Raw genomic sequence first — 24,051 nt, forward strand, 5'->3', positions numbered from 1 at the left:
GCATGAAACCCATAAAACACCATAAATCTGACATGCTCAATCTGTGTGAAAACTACAGGAAATTCTCCCATCTTCAAAAATTACATGTTCTAAAATGGATTATGAAAAATCAGAAAAACCCTCACCGGATCTGATGAATTTTTAAGGTAGACCCTTTATAGCTCATTGCTACTGAGCCAAACATCATCTCTCCAAGCATATTGGCATCAGAAGAGCACCGAGAACCCTAAAAAATAACCATAACATTAATAAAACTGCAAAATTTAAAACCTATTTCAAATATTGAATTTTACTGAAAATTCCTTTGCTACAGTTATTCTACATATACTTTTTTAAAAAGTGACTCTACATTGTATACACTGTTCTATAGCTTGATTTTCTTCATTTCACAATGTGTTACAGATCAACCATATTGTTATACAAAGACTCCTCTTGAAGAGCTGCATAGTATTCTAAATACCACAGTTCACCTTACTGCTGGACATTAAGTTACTTCCAGGTTTTTATAATACTTAATGCTTAAATGAACATTGTTAACCACATCTTTTGCATATGCAATGTTTCTCCAGGGCAGAAAATAAGAAATAGAATTCACTAAACATGCAGAACAGTTTTTACCACTCCTGTGCAAAAGAGGTATCTATAAACATGGTAATTTATATCTATTTTGTACTTTTTAAAAGGACTTATTTAAAACATTACAATGTCTTGCTCTCAAAAGAACTCCAATTAAAAGTTATTCCTTTCCATTATTCTTTAAATGTCTCTGTCATCATAGAAGTCAGAAAAAAAGTAAAATTGAACTCATCCATTTGATTACTAATTAGATACTGTGGTAAATATCACTAATTACCCACAAAATATCTTATTCTTTACTTTTGAAGTTTAATTTGTTTCAGGGCAGCAATGTTGCCCCCCCACCAAATGCATTTCACAGCCTCCCTTGTAGACAAATTGTGAGTTGGTTTCTACATCCAAAAGGTTAAACTAATGGTTGGAGTAGCACTTTCAGAACTTATGCATTTATATGCATTCAACAAAGGCCTGGTCAATGAGATATAAATGGAAGTCACTGGAGATGGAGATGCCATATTAGGACCACAAGGCAATAATTACACATTAACTTTAGCTAAGTAGAAAGATAAAGATGCCTTGGTTTGTAAAGCCATCTTGAAACCCATGTATCATACCTAGACGGCCTTTCAGACTTGTCACGTGAACAAAATAATCCCTAGGAATAATGCAATTCCTAACTTACACAGTTATATAATAAAACAAGTGATAAGGAAGAGGACCTAAATAACTATCTAAGATAATAACTGAGTATTATTCACAAATTTCACTAAGCCATTCCATCATAAAAAATAAAAAATTAGGAGTTTTAAAAAATATTTAAAAGACTCTTCTGATGATAACAAAGTGTTGAAGACCCCCATTTTACATGTGGAGCCCAGGGAATATAACTGTACACTATTTTTATTTTTATATGATTCTTCTACTCTTCTGCTTATTTAATGCCCATCTGGGTTTTAAAAAAATCTATATATTTACATTGTTAGCTTTCCTAAAAAGGCATCTTCAAATAGCAATCTCATTATATGTAACTATTTTGTATCAGTTTTTTTATATATATTCATTTACATATTATTTTTTCTCTCTTAGGTATTATAGTCTTAATCTTGTTTTAATAAAGAAACAAAGCCAATGCTTAAGAAAAAAATCACTTCTGATATACCTACTTACAAAAATAACTCATCTAGGGATCTGATTAAGATAAAAATTTTTATTTCAAAACACAAAGGTTTGGGTACTAAAAACAACATTTAGGAACAGAGCGAATAATTCTTAAATTTTAATGATCGTGTGAAGGTTTTTTTTTTTTTAAGCTCAATGCCAATCTTCAAAACTATTATGAATTCAAATATCAAAGCATTTACAGATTTTACTACTAAAACTGGAAAAGAGTCCTCAAAACGCAAAATATAGTAAAAATAAGTTCATGTTTAAATTTTATTAGACCATATAGTTTGCCAGTAAAGCTTATCCTTGCCTGCTCTAATACCTATCAAACAGTTATCATGAATGTCACTGGCATGTTATATATTTTTATAAAACATAATCTATAATAAACGTTATAATTTAAGAAGTACTATTATCTTTCATGCTTTTTTTAAATAAGGCCCTTATTTAAAAGGTCAATTTTTTAAGTACCTATTGCTAGAAGCTATTAATCTGTAATAATCTGTGTAGACCAAAGATAATGTTCTAGTTACCCAAAATCACATTTATCAAGTGTAGTGAACTATATGCTACAATAATTCAATGTCTCTTGCTAAAAAAGCAGATTTCCAGGACCATACTGAGCCTATATCAGAATATCTGGGCACATAGCCTGGGAATATGAACTTTAAAAAAGAAAATCTCTAGGGATCTTGATGCAACATGAGGGTACAATCACTCAATGCTTCAGGGTTTCTACAATCTGGATCCATGTGCTAATATTCATTTTTAACTGCATTATATTAGGCAGAAATGCAAGTTTACACAATTCATCAAATCAGCAAACACCCAACCTGGTATAAGTATGATGATGTCACATAGCATAACACTATTAGGAACTTACTAAGGTATCATGCTTAAGCTGGAGGAGAAAGAGGGGAAGACCCCTGGGGCAACTATATAGTACCTCCTAGTATCTGGATTTTAAACACTTCAGAGCTCTTTCATATACACTGTCACATTTACATGATAGAAGAGTCACTTCCCATCCAAACACAATTACCTAATTACAAATAATTTAAAGACCCAGAACTCCATGTTGATATTTCTAAATATAAAACACTTGTGATTCATTCATGCAAACTTGGATGACACAAATTCACATAGATGACATTCACTTGGTATGAAGCCAAACACTTAATTTTAATGTAAAATATAACAAGTTTATACAGAAGTTCCCATTAGGTACTAATTTGTTTAACTTTGTATTTTAAAAGAGTCAGATTATTTCTGAAATATATAAATGTCCATTTCTGCATGTGTATACTTCCAATCATACTTTAATTTCATACTACAGCCAAACTGTATTATTAGTTTATATTTATATTTGTATTTCAATAATTTAAAAGTATCTAAAATAAATTATTCTGGTAGCCCAAAAAATCTGATTTGGGAAATAAAAGGGAAAAACTACCCCTTGCTACCTTATGCCCATAGTTCTCTGAACTTCTCCTAAGATTTATCAAACTGCATAAACTTACTTATTTAATTACCTGCCTCCCCAGTAAGTTAAGGACTAGTTCCTGTTATATCCCCAGTCCCCCTAGGATAGTGCATAACACATTGTAGGTACTCAAAAGTAGTCGTGAGTGAATGAATGAATGAATAAATAAATGACATCAATGACCTTACTTGGTACTTAGAACACTGGTCTTTTACATCAGAAGATGAAGTCATAGAACTATCCAGTGAGGAAGAACTGTCTCCTCCAGGTTTCAGTTGGCAGCATTTCCCAAAGACTTTTACTTGAGCATCACTACAGAGTTTCTGAAATAGAGATATTATGCCCATTCATATTATAAAAGACTTTTCATCATATACAAGTTTAACTATAGTATAAAAACCTTTGAAAAAACCAAGTATGAGATCATTTAAAATAATATAACCTTGGTAAAATGATTTGCATTTTACTGCATTTTCTCCAGTACTGTTTTCCATTCTTGTGGCGTTTGTATTGTGCTTTTCTCACCAAGATTATCAAATCATAGAATTTTTCTATATTATTATGGTCTACAACAATGTTCATTACTAGTGACATAATATATTACAGCAGTTTTCAAATTATTTGATCTCAAACCCCCTTTTAGGCCTTTTGTTTGTGTGAGTTATATCTATCAATATTCTCCCATATAAGAAATTAAAATGGAGAAACTTTAAAATATTAACTCACTTAAATATAACAATACACACATTACAGGTTAACATTAAGTAACATATTTTTATGAAAAAACCTTTTTTCATTAAGTAACATTAAGATAGTTTTATGAAAAAAACTATGGAGAGATACAGGGATGGGAGAAATGTAAATGAAGCTTTTATATTTTACTAAATGTGTGTGTCTCTACATATATGAACACATGTTTATTATTTTGAAATGAGAATGTATTCATGTATTGAACAGTTAGATTTTTAATAACAGCTGAGTTTAGGACCAGAAGGCTGTACAGTGGTGTAGTACGGAAGAATCACGTATTTCTATTTCTTTTTCTCTATGCTCTTGCTTTCCTCCTAATTTCCCCACAGGTTCTAGAGCTTTCACTGCTCACAACTACCGAAGTTGCAATCCACCAAGGACTTTGATACCCTAAAAGTATTCTGGTGCTTTATCACAATTACCAGTATGTAACTCTTCCATGTAAAAGACCTCTCCCCTGTAAAAGACCTCAGGTAGGTTTTCAGAAGAAGTAATCTGACTGAAATTACAATTTTTGAAGGCCAATTATTTTACAAGTTGCCACCATCACCAAAGGGATTGTAAAAGAGAACACATGATAATTCCAAAAATGTAAAGAGACTGCACGATAAACTAAAAAGAACAAAGGCTTTAAAACTAAATAGACATGAATTTAAATCCTGTTTAATTGGCTCCTTGGCAAGTTACTTGACCTCTCTACGCTTATCTATTTAATGGAGAGAAAAACCCTACCTAGTGGGTAGAGTATTTGTGACACTTAAGGGGTGTGTGTGTGTATCTCATTATGTACTTACATATAAATAAATATATAAAGTGCCCTATACAGCATCTAGAACTAGCATATGCTTACTGGTTTTTAGTTGTCAATACTACAGAAAAAAGTTGAAGTAAGAAAAACTGAATGCCTACTGAAATAACTGAATGCCTAATTTGGAGTCAGGAACTTCACTAGGTTTTTCCATTTATATTATTTCATTTAGAGACTTACTAAAACTATTGATTATTTTTAGTACTGATATTGTTGGCCACATCTTAATAAATTTCTACTTAATGATCACCATCAAAATTACAGGCCTTTGGGCGCCTGGGTGGCTCAGCCGGTTAAGCGTCTGCCTTCAGCTCAGGTCATGATCTCAGGGTCCTGGGATCGAGCCCCCATCAGGCTCCCTGCTCAGGGGAGTCTGCTTCTCCCTCTACCCTTCCTCCCTGCTTGTGATCTCTCTCTCTCTTCCTCTCCCTCTCTCTCTCTCTCAAATAAATAAAATCTTTTTTTTTTAAAGATTTTATTTATTTATTTGAGAGAGAGAGAGAGAAACAGCATGAGAGGGGAGAAGGTCAGAGGGAGAAGCAGGCTCCCCGCTGAGCCAGGAGCCTGATGTGGGACTCGATCCCAGGACTCTGGGATCATGACCTGAGCCGAAGGCAGTCGCTTAACCAACTGAGCCACCCAGGCGCCCTCAAATAAATAAAATCTTAAAAAAAAAATTATAGGCCTTCAAGCATATTTTCTGTAATATTCAGAACGGTAGATATTATAACCCAGTTTAACTGATAAAGAAACCTGAAGCCCAGAGAGGTTAAGTAACTTCACCAAGATTACAAGAACTAGTAGGTCTATAATATACTTAAAGGCAAACCCCAGCTAGCTTGACATGAAAGATACCCAACATCACCACTGATTAGGGAAATGTAAACTAAAACCACAATGAGTTACCACTTCATGCCTATTAGAATGGTCATGTATATCAATAAATCAAGAGACAACAAATACTGCCATGGATGTGGCAAAAAAAAAAAAAAGGAAGCTTTGTGCACTACTGTAAATGGGTACAGCCACTATGAAAAATAGCATGGAGGATCCTCCAAAAATTAAAACTTGGAACTACATTACAATGTAGCAATTCCACTTTTGGGAATACATATCCAAAGGAAATGAAAACACTAAGTCAAAAATATATCTGCACCCCCATGTTCATGGCAGTATTTACAATAATCAAGACATGGAAAGAACCTAAGTTTCCATCAATGGATAAATGGATAAAGAAGTTGTGAGATATATAGATATAGATATACTGAATATCATATATATATATATTTATATCAGCCATAGAAAACAAGGAAATCCTACCATTTGCAACAACATAGATAGACCCTGAAGGCATTATGCTAAGTGAAATGTCAGAGAAAAACAAATATTGTTCAGACGTGTGGTTACCAGAAGTGGAGGGTGGGAGGAAGGGAATTGGAGGGGGTGGTCAAAGGTGACAAATTTCCAGTAATAAGATAAATTAGTACAAGGGATGTAATAATGTACAGGAGAATAACTATAGATAACACTGCTATATGATATTATATGGAAGTTAAGAGAACAAATTCTAATAATTTTTATCATAAATAGATTTTTTTCCTTTCTTTTTATTCTATCTACATGAGAATATAAATGTTAGCTGAACCTATGGTGGTAATCACTTCACAGTATATGTAAATTAAACCATCAGGCTGTATATCTTAAAACTATGGAGTGATATATGTCAATTATTTCTCAGTAAAACTGGGGGAAAAAACCCAAACTCAGTGCACCTGTTGCAAACCACAATTTTATAAGTTAAAAAAATATGTGAGTTACACATGTACCAGTAACTAAGAAACAAAGTTGAATGAAACAGTCCTTTTCCTCATGGAACTAACAAACGAGAGAAAGAGATATTTAACAAATAACTAGACAAATATGTATAATATATGTATGTATATGTATAATATATAAATATATATATATTTTTTCAAATATGTCCAATCATGTTAGCAACAGCTAACTCATATTGCACTTACTGTCTGCTCAGGTACTATTCCATTTTACATAAAGCCACTCCTTTACACCTCACAACAACTCTATTATCCCCCTATTACAAATGAAGAGGTTAAGGATCAATGATGTTTAAGTGAACTGCCTAAGAGAGAACTTAACCTAGTCTAGGGAGATCAAGGAGGCTGGGACTACAAAAAAAAAGGAAAGGAGTTAAGGTGAAAGAAGAATGGGAGGGCTAGAAAGATATTCCAGGCTGAGGGAACTCTGTATATCCAATATCTGAATCATGAAGCAATTTGCCATAGGAAGGAAAGGGACAAACATACATCAGTTTCAAAACTGAAGCATAAACATGTGCATAAAAGTGTACATAAAAGTTCTTACTACAAACACACACACACACACACACACACACACACACACACAGACCCTTCTCCCCTACCCCAACTCCCCAGCTGTTCAGTGTCTTTTCTCTCTCACATTCTGAAGTCATGGCTTTTCTGAATTCAAACAGCAACAACTTCCGTGGAAGATGGTCTAGTGAGGGGAGAGGGCACAGTCAGCAACCCTCGGGTAGACATAGGCCATCTATGAGCACAACTGTAGGGCAAAAGGATTCAGTTTTTTTTTCCTTATCTTACTTTTATTCCTAAAGGAATCATGCCATACTTTATTTTTAACCCACAAAAACAATACGTTCTACTAATGCATAAAAAATAAGTTATAAACATCACTGGAAAAAATCTGGCTTTTTATAGATTATAATTTTTATTAACTTTTTTTTCCATTTTCACATAATCACAAACAAGTTGCAGGTTTAGTTCAAAGAATATTTTTTCTGAATTAAATGGGAGTAAGCTGACTACCTGATACACTATGAACTCCTAAAGTATCAATACCTGAATGTGTATTTCCTACAAACAAGGACATTCTCTACATAACCACAATACAGCCACTTTTCATGTGGTATATGATCTCAATGCCCATTTATGATAATATTCTTGATACTGATGATCAGTATCAAGTGATTAAGGTGGTGCCTACCAAGCATCTCCACTGTAAACAAATGCTTTTCTCATCTGTCATTAACAATATTTTGGTTGGGGGGGGGGACTATGAAATTCATATGCTGTTTATACTTATATGCCATAAATATACTGTTTCTCATCAATCTTTCAATTTATTTACATCATATAAATTCATGGTTTCCTATTTCATTCAATGGGTTGTAATTTGCTACTATCATTATTTGTTTTTGTGCTAGAGTTTTCCCTACTTAGCCAGTGACAACCCCTTCAAGCTGGCTTCCATGTTCCTTTGACATGTTCTCATCATTTTTTAAGCTTTCATCACAAGTTCCAGGCTTATCCTTTTCCTTCCCTGCTTCAGCCCAAGGACCAGTCATTTCTCTAAGGAGCCCTGGTTCCTTTTAGTGGAAAATGGAATCTAGACGATAAGATCTCGATGCTACGTATGCCCATATGTTGGGGACTCACTGTTCCTCTGCTTTCTCAGTAGACAGAACTAAAGAGTATACATATGTTTTTAACACACACATAAACAAGTTTATATCTACGTTTATCATATTTATGTATATATGTGTATATATATACACACACACACACATATATATAAGCTTAAGTTCACAATAAATCCAATTCCAATCCAACACCACAGGGTTCTTCTAGTTTTCTCCTTTTCCTTATTTATAACTTCCTTTTCTAACATTCAGAAAAACAGGCCTCTCGTTATCCTTCATATGTATTTATTTAATCAACTCCCTCATATGAAACCAGTTTTTCATTTCCCCTGTCACTCCTTCACGTGCATGGACATTTTCCTCAGGCTCAGACAGCCAAGATGGATATCCTCCCCATCCAATGCTGTATCAGGCAGCAACTTGTGGAGATGCCCTCCTTAACTTACTTGAGCTCTAACACTCTGCTCTGGGCCACCATGCCTCTGACACCTAACATAAGTCTTCAGCCCTACTTAATGGTTTTAGGACTAAATTGTTCAGAAAGGGGAAATGGATGGGAGGAAGGAAGACTTGAGGGATTAAAAATTTTAACCTGGACACATAACCAACCGTATTTCATGTATCATATTCTATATCACAACTGAAATTCAAATAAATAACCAGCACTTAAATAGTATTTTTCAGTTTACAAAAGTTTTCACATGAATTTCCAACTTTTTTTCTTGTTTTGTCAACTTTTGGTAAGTATATAAGAAATCCATTCATATGATTCAAAAGTAAAAACAATATAAAGACGTATATACACAGAAATCTAGACCCAACCCTCCTTCTATCTAGTACCCTGTTTCCCACTCCACACATTCCCAATAGGTAAAATCCCTTCAAATGGTTTATTATTGTCCTTCTAAAAACTTTTTGCAACACAGTATTACTTTCCTTCCACTATTAGAGAAACGATAAGTAATTCAGTTCTGCCTTGCTTTACGGTTCACTAAAAGCCTACAGAGTCTTCCCATTTATCTTCAGAAATCCTCTTTTTTAATATATATATACAGCTGAATAGTATTCCAGTGTGTGAATACATTACAGCTTATTTAACCATTCATCTGTTAATGACATTACTGGTGAAACTGCTGAGTCAAAACAAAAATAGATACAACTTCCGGGGAAGATGACAGAGTAGGAAGATCCTACCTAACTTCATCCCATCCCATGAATACAACTAGATAACACCCACATCAGTGTAAATAACCAAGAAAATAACCAGAAGGCTTGCAGAACAGACTCTCCACAGCTAAATGTAGAGAAGAGGCACTGTGAAGAAGGTAGGAAGGGCAGAGAAGCCATCAGGAGTTAAATGGACCACGGGACTATCCACATGAGAGGGATAAAAAACGGACCCTCAGGCCTGGCGCCCCAAGCACTGGGAACCCACATGCAGAAGACAAATCTCCATAACATGTGGCTTTTGAAAACCAGTGGGACCTAATCTCACAAGTTGTTACAGTCTGTGGAGTAAACACCTGGAACTGTAAAATTCAGCAGGCTCAGCTCTGGGAGAGCAGAGAGAGCAGAGGAAACGAAGCCCCTGCTCTTAAAGAGACAGCACCACAAACAGCCCCAAGGAGATACAGCACAGAAGGAGCAGTCTGAAAAACGGTAGAGTAGACAAGGGGGTGAGTTGTTTACTAATCTCAGCGCAAGTGAGGGAGGAGCAAGGATCCCTGGAAGACTTCGCCAGGAACAAGGAGCCGTCAGACACCATTCCAGCCCCCACCCCACCCACCAGGCTAGACACATAGACACCTGGGGGAAATAGCCCAGTGCAAACAAACTCCAACTAACTTGCTAACAGAACACCTCACCCCTGTGTTCTCCTCAGTACATGCCCCCACCAGCCAGGCCTGGTTCCAGCCCCCTCCCACAGCAAACCTACACAAACCTGGCTAATACCAAGAAACCGCCCCTCCTTTCTCCTGCAGACCTGCCTCCTCCAATACGTGTTGGCCAGAGCCCATCCAAAGTGGTGCGCAAACCTGGCACCATGCAAGCAGCCTTGAGAGGTGCCAGGACCACTTCAAAGTGACTCCTGCACAAGGAGAGAGGAAGACAACCACACACACCAGTTCAACTGAGGTCCAGCAGTGAGGGGCAGATATCTGGTCTGACTGTGGGCCCCACCTACCACCAACGAAAGCTTCTAAGGTCAACACAGGCAAAACACCCTGCAGTTCCATGCTACCACATATCCGGAAAATGACTGGTCTGACTCGTCAAGAACAAGGCAGCCCCAAACTGGCTCACTAACATAGGAACCAAACTCTGCCAACAAGAGGCAAAGAGAGCCATGGTACACAGATGGAATGAAGGCAAATGTGGCTCAGCCACAACAGTGGGGTGCAAGCAATATGCATAGGAGACATCCCTGAAGCTCCAGGTTCTGGTGAACAAGGGACACTGCACTACAGGGCACTACAGAACCTCTTCTTCATAAAGCCAGTACTTTTTTTTTTTTTTTTTTAAAGATTTTATTTATGTGAGAGAGAGAGAGACAGCATGAGAGCGGGGAGGGTCAGAGGGAGAAGCAGACTTGATGTGGGACTTGATCCTGGGACTCAAGGATCATGACCTGAACTGAAGGCAGTCGCTTAACCAAGTGAGCCACCCAGGCACCTATTCAAGAGCAGGAGACATAGCTGACTTCACACAGAAACAGAGAGTTAGACAAAATGAAGAGACAGAAATATGCCAAATGAAGGAAGAGGAAAAAAATAACAGCAAGATAACTAAACAAAATGGAGATAAGTAAAATGCCTGAAAGAAAATTTGAAGTAATGGTCATAAAAATACTCACTGAACTTGAGAAAAAAGTAGAGGACCTCAGTGACACCCTCAACAAAGAGACTGAAAACATAAAAAAAAAAAAATCAATGATTAAGAAATCAATAACTGAAATTAAAAATACACCAGATGGAATAGTAGACTAGAGGAAGTGGACAAACAGATCAGTGACCTGGAAGACAGAGTAATGGAAAGCAATCAAGTTGAACAGGAGAGAGAAAAAGTAATAATTAAAAATGGAAACAGACTTAGGGAACTCAGAAATACCATCAAGCAATAACATCGACGTTATAGGGATCCCAGAAGGAGAAGAAAGAGAAAACGAAGCAGAAAATTTATCTGAAGAAATAATAGCTGAAAACTTCCCAAACTGGGGAAGGAAACAGAAACCCAGATCCAGGAGACACAGAGAGCCCCCAGCAATATCAACCCAAGAAGACCCACACCAAGGCACATAGCAATTAAAATGGCAAAAAGTAGTGACAAAGAGAGATTTTTAAAAGCAACAAGAGAAAAGAAAACAGTTACATACAAGAGAAACCACATAAGCCCATCGACCAATTTTTCAGCAGAAACTCTGCAAGCCAGAAAGGAGTGGAATGATATATTCGAAGTGCTCAAAGAAAAAATCTGCAACCAAGAATACTCTATCCACCAAGGCTATCATTCTGAATAGAAGGAGAGATAAAGCATTTTCCAAACAAATAAAAGTTAAAGGAATTCATCACCATTAAAATGGTCCTATAAGAAATGTTAAAGGGGACTTTTTGAGTGGAAAGAAAAGACCATTAGTAGGAGCAAGTAAAGTAGGAAACATAAAAGCAGTAAAAATAAGCATATCCATAAAAATCAGGGGAGTCATAAAATGAAAAGATATAAACTATGATGCCATAGATCTAAAAAGTGCAAGGGGAGAAAAGAACGGGTTCAAACTTAGAGCTAACATCAACTTAATAGTTATATGCATAATATGTTATATATAAACCTAACAGTAACCATAAATCAAATACCAGTAAAAGATATGCAAAAATTTAAAAAAAGAAAATCCAAATACATCACTATAAAGAAAGCCAGCAAACCATGAGAGAACAAGCAAGAGAAGAAAGGAACAGAGTAAAACTACAAAAACAATCATAGAACAAGTAACAAGATGGCAATATGAACATACTTATCAATAATTACTTTGAATGCAAATGAAGTAACACTCCAATCAAAGCACATACGGTGACAGATGGATAAAAAAGCAAGACCCATCTATATGTTGCCTATAAGAGACTCATTTCAGACATAAAGTCATGCAGAGTGAAAGTGATGGAATGGAAAAGCATTTCCCATGCAAATTAAACTGTAAAGAAACCTGGTGTAGCAATACTTGTATCAGACAAAATGATATTAAAACAAAGACTGTAACAAGAGACAAAGAAAGATACTATATAATAATAAAGAGAAGCCAACAAAAAGATATAACAATTATAAATATTACATAAAGCAGCTAATAACCGGCATAAAGAAAGTAATGGATAGTAACACAGTAATAGTAGGGGACTTTAACATCCCACTTACATCAAATGACAGATCAACCAAACAGAAAAGTAGCAAGGAAACAGTGGCTTTGAATGACACAGTGCACCAGAGAAATTTAACAGATATATTTAGAACATTCCATCCTAAAACAGAATACACATTGTTTTCAACTGTACATGGAACATTCTCCAAAATAGATCATGTATTAGGCTACAAAACAAGTATCAACAAACTAAAAAAGATCGAAGTCATACCATGCATCTTTTCTGACCACAATGCTATGAAACTAGAAATCAACCACAAGAAAAAATCTAGAAGAAACACAAATACATGGAGGTTAAATAACATGCTACTAAACAATGAATGGGTCAACTGAGAAATCAAAGAGGAAATGAAAAAATACATGGAGACAAATGAAAATGAAAATACAATGGTCTAAACCTTTGGGATGCAGCAGAAGAGGTTCTAAGAGGGAAGTTTATAAAAATACAGGCCTACCTCAAGAAAAAAAAAAATCAAATAAACTACCTGACCTCATACCTAAAGGAGCTAGAAAAAGAAGAACAAACAAAACCCAAAACCAGTAGAAGGAAATAACTAAATAACAAAGATTAGAGAAGAAATAAAATAGAAACTAAAAAAAACAAGAGAACACATCAATGAAACCAGGAGCTGCTTCTTTGAAAAGAGCAACAAATTGATAAACCTTGGCCAGACTCAGCAAAAGAGAGAGAGAGAACTCAAAATCATAAAGGAAAAAGGAGAAATAACAAACCAACATGACAGAAATATAAACGATTATAAGAGATTACTAAGAATTACATACCAACAAATAGACAACCTAGAAGAAATGGAAAAATCCCTATATACACGTAATCTCCCAAAAGAGAATCACAATGAAATAGAAAATTTGAACAGACCAATACTGGCAACAAAACTGAATCAGTAATCAAAAATCCCCCAACAAACAAAAGGCCAGGACCAGATGGCTTCACAGGAGAATTCCACCAAATATTTAAAGAAGAGTTAATACCTATTCTTCTCAAACTATTGCAAAAAATTGAAGAGGAAGGAAAGTTTCCAAATTCATTCTATGAGGTCAGCATCACCCTGATACCAAAACCAGATAAAGACACCTTCAAAAATGAAAGAAATACTGGCCAATATCCCTGATGAACATAGATGCAAAAATTTTCAATAAAATACTAGCAAACCAAATTCAATACATTAAAAAGATCATTCACGACAATTAACTGGGATTTATTCCTGGGTTGCAAAGGTGGTTCAGTATTCACAAATCAATCAACATGACATACCACATTAGCAAGAGAACAGATAAAAACCATATGACCATTTCAGTAGATGCAGAAAAAGCATCTGATAAAGTATAACATCCATTCATGATAAAAACCTCAACAAAGGAGGTTTAAAGGAAACACAGCCCATAATAAAAGCCATATATGAAAAACCCACAACTAATATCACACTCAATGGTGAAAAACTGAGAGCTTTTTCCCTAAGATAAGGAACAAGACAAGGATGTCCACTCTCGCGACTTTTATTCAACATAGCACTGGAAGTCCTAGCCACAGCAATCAGACAACAAAAAGAAATGAAAGGCATCCAAATAGGAAAGGAAGAAATAAAACTTTCAGTAACTAAGGTGATATGATACTATATATAGAAAACCCTAAATCCACCAAAAAACAACTAGAACCAGTAAGTGAATTCAGTAAAATTGCAGGATACAAAATCAGTATACAGAAATCAGTTGCATTTCTATATGCTAATAATGAAGCAGCCAAAAGAGAAATTAAGAAATAATCCCATTTACAACTGCACTGAAAAGAATAAAATACCTAGGAATAAACTTTGCCAAAGAGGTCAAAGACCTATTCTCTGAAAACTATAACACAATGATTAAAGAAATTGAAGATGAGACAAATAAATGGAAAGATATTCCATGCTCATGGATTGTAAGAACAAATATTGTTAAAATATCCATACTACCCAAAGCAATCTGCAGATTTAACACAAACCCTATCAAAATACCAACAGCCTTTTTCATAGAACTAGAACAAAAAAAATCCTAAAATTTGTATGGAACCACAAAGCCCCAAATATCCAAACACAATCTTGGAAAAAGAAAAACAAAACTGAAGGTATCACAATCCCAGATTTTAACATCCACTCCAAAACTACAGTATTCAAAACAGTATGGTACTAGCACAAAAACAGATACAAAGATTGATGGAATAGAATAGAGAGGCCAGAAATAAACCTACAATAATATAGTCACTTAATCTTCAACTAAGGATGCAAGAATATACAATGGGAAAAAGTCTCTTTAACAGATAGTGTTGGGAAAACTGGACAGCTACAGGCAAAAGAATAAAACTGGACCACTTTCTTATACAATACACAAAAATAAACTCAAAATAAATTAAAGACCCAATTATAAGACTTGAAACCATCAAAATCCTAGAAGAGAGCATAGGCAGTAATCTCTCTGACATCAGCCGTAACAACATTTTTCTAGATATGTCTCCTAAGGCAAGGGGAAGAAAAGCAAAAATAAATTACTGTGACTACATCAATCTAAAAATCTTCTGCACAGCAAAAGAAACAATCAACAAAATTAAAAAACAGTCTATTGAATGGGAGAAGGTATCTGCAAATGACATATCTCACAAAGAGCTAGTAAACAAAAGATAAAAAGAACTTCTACAATTCAACACCAAAAATCCAAATTATTCAATTAAAAATCGGCAGGGGACATGAACAGACATTTCTCCAAAGACATACAGATGGCCAAAACACACAGGAAAAGATGTTCTACATCACTGATCATCAGGGAAATGCAAATTAAAGGCATAATGAGATATCTTTTACACATGTCAAAATGGTTAAAATCACAAACAAGAAAAAAGAAATGTTGGCAAGGATGTCGAGAAAGGGAACCCTGTGCACTGTTGGTGAGAATGCCAACTGGTACATCCACTATGGAAAACAGTACAGAGGTTCCCCAAAAAATTAAAAATAGAATTATCATTTGATCCAGTAACTCCACTACTGGGTATTTAACGAAAAAATACAAAAACAGTAATACAAAAAGATATATGCACCACTATGTTTATTGCAGCACTATTTACAATAGTCAAATTATGGAAGCAGCCCAAGTGTCCAATGGCCCACTGACCAATGAATGGATAAAGAAGATGTGGTTGAGTGTGAGTGTGTGTGTATGTGTGTGTGTGTGTGTGTATAACTCAATATTACTCAGCCATCAAAAAGAATGAAATCTTGCCATTTGCAACAACATGGATGGATCTACAGAGTATAATGCTAAGTGAAATAAATCAGAGAAAGACAAATACCATACGATTTCACTCATAGGTGGAAATTAAGAAAAAAAAATGAATACGGAAAAAAAAAAAACAGACAAACCAAAAACAGACTCTAATCTATAGAACTGATGGTCACCAGAAGGGAGGTCAGGGGGAATGGGTGAAATAGATGAAGGGGATCAAAATCCTAAAGGAGAACACAGGCAGCAACCTCTTCGACCTCAGCCGCAGCAACTTCTTCCTAGAAACATCGCCAAAGGCAAGGGAAGCCAGGGCAAAAATGAACTACTGGGATTTCATCAAGATAAAAAGCTTTTGCACAGCAAAAGAAACAGTCCACAAAACCAAAAGACAACCGACAGAATGGGAGAAAATATTTGCAAATGACATATCAGATAAAGGGCTAGTATCCAAAATCTATAAAGAACTTATCAAACACCCAAAGAACAAATGATCCAATCAAGAAATGGGCAGAAGACATGAACAGACATTTTTCCAAAGAAGACATCCAAATGGCCAACAGACACCTGAAAAATTGTTCAACATCGCTTGGCATCAGGGAAATCCAAATCAAAACCTCAATGAGATACCACCTCACACCAGTCAGAATGGCTAAAATTAACAAGTCAGGAAACGACAGATGTTGGCGGGGATGTGGAGAAAGGGGAACCCTCCTATACTGTTGGTGGGAATGCAAGCTGGTGCAACCCCTCTGGAAAACAGTATGGAGGTTCCTGAAACAGTTGAAAATAGAGCTACCATACAATCCAGCAATTGCACTACTGGGTATTTACCACAAAGATACAAATGTAGGGATCCGAAGGGGTACGTGCACCCCAAAGTTTATAGCAGCAATGTCCACAATAGCCAAACTGTGGAAAGAGCCAAGATGTCCATCGACAGATGAATGGATAAAGAAGATGTGGTATATATACACAATGGAATATTATGCAGCCATCAAAAGGAATGAGATCTTGCCATTTGCAACGACGTGGATGGAACTGGAGGGTGTTATGCTCAGTGAAATAAGTCAATCAGAGAAAGACATGTATCATAGGACCTCACTGATATGAGGAATTCTTAATCTCAGGAAACAAACTGAGGGTTGCTGGAGTGGTGGGGGGTGGGAAGGATGGGGTGGCTGGGTGACAGACATTGGGGAGGGTATGTGCTATGGTGAGCACTGTGAATTGTACAAGACTGATGAATCACGGATCTGTACTTCTGAAACAAATAATGCAATATATGTTAAGAAAAAAAAAAGAAGAAGATAGCAGGGGGGGAAGAATAAAGTGGAGTAAGTCGGAAGGGGAGACGAACCATTAGAGATGATGGACTCTGAAAAACAAACTGAGGGGGGCGCCTGGGTGGCTCAGTCGTTAAGCGTCTGCCTTCAGCTCAGGTCATGATCCCAGGGTCCTGGGATCGAGCCCCACATTGGGCTCCCTGCTCGGCAGGAAGCCTGCTTCTCCCTCTCCCACTCCCTCTGCTTGTGTTCCCTCTCTTGCTGTGTCTCTCTCTCAAATAACTAAATAAAATCTTTAAAAAAATAAATAAATAAAACCTTTAATCATAAAGTGTCTTTAAAAAAAAAACAAACAGGGTTCTAGAGGGGAGGGGGGTGGGGGGATGGGTTAGCCTGGTGATGGGTATTAAAGAGGGCACATTCTGCGTGGAGCACTGGGTGTTATGCACAAACAATGAATCATGGAACACGTCAAAAACTAATGATGTAATGTATGGTGATTAACATAACAATAAAAAATTATTAAAAAAAGAAATAGATGAAGGGGATTAAAAGTATATTTATCATGATGAGGACTAAGTAATGTGTAGAACTGTTGAGTAACTACTTTGTACACTTGAAACTAATACAACACTGTATGTTAACTATATTGGAATTAAAATTAAAAAAAAGAATCTCTAGGGATGAACGAGAATCATATTTTTAACAAGTGCCCCAGGACACTGTCACACACAGAAGATTCACTGGATGGGACCATCAGTAGGATTTCTTTCAACTCTAAAACTCTGTTCATTCTCATGACCTGAATTTTAGTTACCTCTATTTTTCTGTGAACAGAATTAAATTTAAAAAAGAAAGGCAATGATATTGCCTAAGAACCTACAATTTGGCTGGTGCTACATTTGGGGTCTTACACACATTGCCGTATTTTCCTGCACAATAATCCTTTGAGGTAGGTATTATTACTATCATCACCACAGTATGCATAGATTCCAAGCTGGAACTCTGGAAGTACAAACTTCCAAATGTAGGATGAATAAGTTCTGAGGATGTCATGTATAGCATGGTGACTATAGTTAACAGCACGAAAGTTGTCAAGAGGATAGATTTTAAATGTTCTCATCACAGGGGTGCCTGGGTGGTTCAGTTGGTTAAGCACTGGATTCTTGATTTCAGCTCAAGTCATGATCTCAGGGTTGTGGGACTGAGCCCTGAGTCAGGCTCCTCACTCAAGCGGGCAGTCTGCTAGAGATTCCCTTTCTCCCTCTCCCTCTGCTCACCATCCCCCACAACCCCTCCCCCCAGCACTCTAAAATGAATAAATAAATCTTTAAAAATAAATAAAATAAAGGTTCTCATCACACACAAAGAAAAACTAACTTTGTGACTTGATAGATGTGATCACTAACCTTATTATGGTAATCCTTTTTCCATATATACATAGGTAAAATAACTACATTGTGTACCTTAAACTTACACAATGTTGTATGTCTACTGTATTTCAATAATGCTGGAGGAAAAAAAGGTGGGACTTTTGTATAGTACCTTATCTTCATACAAGAGATTACTATTTTAGGAACTGTTTCTTCATCCTCTTTCAATCACTGAGTTTCTCCTACTGTGAACATTAATTACCTGATGTTATGACGATAATATAAAAACAGTAAAGTGAGACTGGGCGGCTCAGTCAGTTTAGCATGTGACTCTTGGTTTCGGCTCAGGTCCTGATCTTATGGGTTGTGAGATTGAGCCCTGCAGTTAGCACTGAGCTGAGGGGGGAGTCAGCTTGAGATTCTCTCTCTTCCTCTCCCTCTGCACCCCCGCGCCCTACACTCTCTCGAGTGCACACACATTCTCTAAAATAAATAAACCTTAAAAAAAAAAAAAACATAAGCTTCATCTTAAGTACTCTTCGACTTACTTTTCTTACCTATTTAAAATTTACTCTTCTTGTATTTTACAGGTTTTGTAAGGCAATTTAAATCCTTTGTGTGTAGTAGGGAATAAATCAATATAAATAAAACAACAAAAAACAGAAAAATAGATACAGTCTTGGTAGTCAATGCCAAATTAACCTCCATGGCAACCACCATTTCACTCACTTTAGTAGCAAACTATTATCATTAAACATTTGAGTTTTTGCCAGGCTAAAAGGAAAGAACTAAAATCACAGTATAATTTTTCATTTCCTTTATTAGGAATGAGAACATAAATCCTATTAAATGTGTAATGGCCTTCTGTATGTGAACTCTCTGCCCTTGTCCTTCACCCAATTTTTTAAGTGATTCTCCTATTTTGACTTCTAAGAACTCTTTATATAGAAAGATCACCACTGGGGGCTTATACACTGTAAAAAGCATTTTCTCAGGGTATCATTTTAAACTTTCCTTATGGTGATGTTTTTATTTCCTTGTTTCTTTGTTTTGGCTTTGTTTACCATGAGTTTGTTAGGGGTTTTATGTTGGGTTTTTGTTTGGTTTGACTGTCAAATTTATGAGTCTTTACTTTATGGCTCCTGGATTTTAAATCATAGCTAGAAAGGTCTTCTCCACAAATATATAGGAACTCATTCATGTTTTTTTGCGTAATGTTGTAGCTTTAGTTTTTCACATTAATATGTCTAATATATTTGAGATATAAACCCAAATTTATCTTTATTCTAAATAGTTGTCTAATGACTCAGTACCATTTACTAGTCTTTATGTCTTCATCATACACTAAATTCCTGTGTGGATGTAGATCTATTTCTGATTTTTTATTTTACTGTTTATTTTACTCCTTTTTTCTTTTTATGTGTCAATAACACACTGTTTTAATTAATGAAACTTCACAGTATTTTCGCAATCTAGTAGGGCTAGCTCATCCCCACTGTCCTTTTTCAGTTTTTCAACCAGTTATTGTTCACTTTTTTCCATTTGAACTCCAGATTCCACTACCTAGTTCCTCATACTGCCCTTCACCAAAAACAAAATAATAAGAGTGCCATTTTTTATTGGGATTGCATTATTTTACAAAGCAACTTGCAGAGAATGGACAACATTAGGACAGGGAGTATGACCCAAGAATATATTTTGCCTTTCCCTCAAGTAAGATTTTAGGTACTTTTGAAAAAAAAAAAAGAAAAAGATTTTATGTACTTTTCAGACTTTTAAAGTTCTGAAAGCATAGCTTTTTAAAGGTTAGGCACAGGCACTTTTTCAAATTGCTATTTTAAATAGAGTCTTAGCTTTCTTCATACTGTCTAATTGAAAACTATAAGTATATATGGAGCTTACTGATTCCTGTATATTAACTTTACACAACTCCAATTACCTAAAATCCAATGTTCCAAATTTGATATATTTCACACTCAACTACTAGCACTTGAACAATGCTTCATAGTGTACAAAAGTCACACATTGTAATTTGTATTCACCTTTCCCAAAGTTATGTGAATTTGCAGATGTACAACTTTTTACTTGTATGTAACGAATGAAGGCTGAAGCATGAGAATGATCATATAACTTCACTAGGACGCATGAAATAGCATTACATTATCATGAAAACAAAAACAATGCCCAGGATAAGGATAGTATCATGTGATCAAATCACACAGGATACATTTGGCTACATCATTGTTCAAAGAAATGACATCTCAATAATTTTTACATTTCAGCTGTAAAATGAATAAGGTCTGAGGATTGAATGCAAAAAAATAAAAATACATTTTTACAAACTAGGGAAGTTACTTTATTAAAATGATTGAATGTATTCAATTTAATCAGGTTTTACAGTTCAACAGTCATTTTTCATTAAATATAATAGAGCTGGAATATATGTGTTCTGAAGAGCTATACAGTGATCAATATAATTTTATTTTAGCATTATGGGGCAGTATTTAGGCATGCAAAGTACTTACTTTTTTTTATTAGGTTCAATTAGCCAACATATAGTACATCATTATTTTTTGATGTAGTGTTCAATGATTCATTAGTCGCATATAACACCCAGTAATTTCTGACACAAAATCAAAGCATTCATGTAATCCACCACAGAATTTAAAATGTAAAACACACAGCTCCTCATTTCCTCCCCAAACCCATTAAATATACTCTAAATACACACTATTTTCTTTGCATAGAAATACAGAAATGATCTCTTTATCCTTATAAGGTGCTGTCATTCATGCTCTTCATAGAGAATTCTTTGGTTCAACCAAACCCAGATTATGAATCAGTGTGTCATGGTGAAAATACTACCTACCTTCCTCCCTACCATCCCCAGTTAAAAAATACTCAATAAAGTGAATTATGACCATCTAGCATCTTTACAAAGAAAACTATCTGTCATGTGTCTTATTTAAAGGGACCTCATTAAATATTTTTACAATGGTCATTTCTTAATGCTGATGTAGCTTCAAATGAAATATACTTTCAAATAAAATTTTTTTTTCAAACATAATCCTTAAATTCAGATTCAGGCTGCTATTAAATTGCCCCAGAAACTTACAGCTGTTTCCAAATTCGAAAACGTTAATTTCTTTTTGGTAAAGGGAACAGAGTGAAGCAATCTGGTATGACTTATTATAAACCTTACTTCTCCATTTATAATTTATGATACTACTTTCTCAACTTTAGGACAAAACTTTTCTCAATAAAATTTTTGGTGAAATGTATGGCCAAATTAATATTTATAATCCTTATTTTCTCTGGTAGATTGATTTAAACTAAGAAGAAAGACACAAGAAGTGACTTCAATATTTATCATATCAAAATAGAATGTTGCTCTGCAAAGACAAAGGTGAAATGATTTACCTTTATCCAATCAACTGCCAATGTCTAAACTATCTCATGATTATGTACAGACTCAAAATATTGTGTAGAAAGTAAAAAATTATCATTTACATCACAGTCCTTCTTTGCCTATGTAACCCACATGATCTGATTTTCCAAGGGTATTGTAATAGTAAAGTGGATTTAAAAAATCATTTACAGATTCAAACAGCTTGCAATTTGGAGGAAACAATGAGTATTTTGATGTGATTCACGGTGTTCAAAAGGAACATATGAAATCTTCATGGAAGTATTTACAGGATTTTGATAATAAACTTCCTAACTGTAACTAAAACTGATCAAAGTATGTCCTGAGTACTTATCACATGTTGAGGCAGTGTGGAATTTAGAAAACTAAGGTAACAGATCAATTTTTTACTTTGTCTTTTTTTCCAAATAATGAAAGCACATAAAAAACAGCTATGATATAGAAGTCTATGAAAGACTAAGAACAAAGGATTATGAGAATTCTGATGGAGAAGAAAAGGAACAGAAAAATCAAAAAGGATTCATAAAATTCTGATAAAATGAACTTTGAAAGCAGGTAAGTCTTCATCTAGGGAGATGGCACACAGGATGAGGACATATGAAAAAGTTAGACTGGAGGTATTCAAGACTGATTTCTAGTTACCAATGAATCTAGAGGACAGTTCTTTTTAAAAAAGTGGTAGGCTTACAGGAAAATTTCAGAGGATTAAGGAATGAGTGGGTGGTATGATATTAGAGCCAGAAGTCAGATTAATACTAAGACACGGAGAAACAGAGAAAAGACTAAGAGACATGGAGAAGACCAAGAAGAGACATTAAGGAGAGACCAAGAGACAGAACAGACAGATAGCCTGAGAGAGAGTGAAGCAGAGAGACTGAGAGACAGCAAGAGATGCTGAGAAGGAAGAGTGAGAAGAACAAAGTCAGAGACAGAAAAAGACAAAAGAACACATACATGAAAAAGAAAGTAAAAGTATAATCATTTTGTTGGTATTGGGTAATGAGGCTTTGTAAAGGTCTACAAAGAAAAAAGAAGCTGAGAGGGAAAAAGGAAGACATCAAGAGAGAAGACTAATGTGACTAATGAAGCATCATTCCAGAAAAGGTGGGGAGGGAGGGTTCAGGAAACGAGTCAAGACTCACAAGGCTCTTTAAAATAAAAAGTAAGAAGCTGAGGGGCACCTGGGTGGCTCAGTGGGTTAAATGTCTGCCTTTGCCTCAGGTCATGACCTCAGGGTCCTAGAACTGAGCCCCACATCAGGCTCCCTGCTCAGTGGGGAGTCTGCTTATCCCTCTCCCTCTCCCCCCCTTGCTCATGCTGTCTCTCACATGCTATCTCTCCCTCTCACTCTCTTAAATAAAATCTTTTTTAAAAAAGAATGCTGAGGGACGCCTGGGTGGCCCAGTCAGTTAAGCGTCTGCCTTCGGCTCAGGTCATGATCTCAGGGTCCGGGGATCGAGTCCCACATCAGGCTCCTTGCTTAGCAGGGAACCTGCTTCTCCCTCTGCCTACCACTTCCCCTACTTGTGTACTCTCTCTCTCTCTCTTTCTCTGATAAATAAAAATCTTTAAAAAAAAAAAAAAGAATGCTGAAAAAAACACAATAAATATGCATTAATCAAGATAAATAATAAAGGAAAGGTCATATGCTGCAATCCAATGGAACATTATCAACCAAAGAAAAACCTTAGGAAATAAATATTTCCTAAAAAAAAATCAAAGCAATCAATATCAACTATCACATTTGCAGCCTTAGATTTCTTTTTTTTTTATTTTTTTATTGTTATGTTAATCACCATATATTACATCATTAGTTTTTGGTGCAGTGTTCCATGATTCATTGTTTGTTCATAACACCCAGTGCTCCATGCAGAACGTGCCCTCCTCAATACCCATCACCAGGCTAACCCATCCCCCTCCCCCCCTCCCCTCTAGAACCCTCAGTTTGTTTTTCAGAGTCCATCATCTCTCATGGTTCGTCTCCCCCTCTGACATACTCCCCTTTTCTTCCTCTCCTGTTATCTTCTTCTTTTT

General features: G+C 35.6%; 1 protein-coding gene across 3 annotated transcripts in view; it reads right to left on the minus strand.

The window, feature by feature from the left end:
* Window positions 1–24,051, minus strand: part of FNIP1 (folliculin interacting protein 1) — a 154,305-nt gene that overhangs the window by 64,776 nt on the left and 65,478 nt on the right. For all 3 annotated transcript variants that reach the window (XM_027604862.1, XM_027604865.1, XM_027604863.1), the window contains exons 3-4: window positions 3,412–3,546; window positions 126–226 (exon numbers count right to left, since the gene is read on the minus strand). In XM_027604862.1, coding sequence (XP_027460663.1) covers window positions 126–226; window positions 3,412–3,546 — 236 coding nt within the window. The remainder of the gene's footprint in view (window positions 1–125; window positions 227–3,411; window positions 3,547–24,051) is intronic.

This window comes from Zalophus californianus, chromosome 5 (genome assembly GCF_009762305.2).
Source record: "Zalophus californianus isolate mZalCal1 chromosome 5, mZalCal1.pri.v2, whole genome shotgun sequence".
Classification (NCBI taxonomy): Eukaryota; Metazoa; Chordata; class Mammalia; order Carnivora; family Otariidae; genus Zalophus; species Zalophus californianus.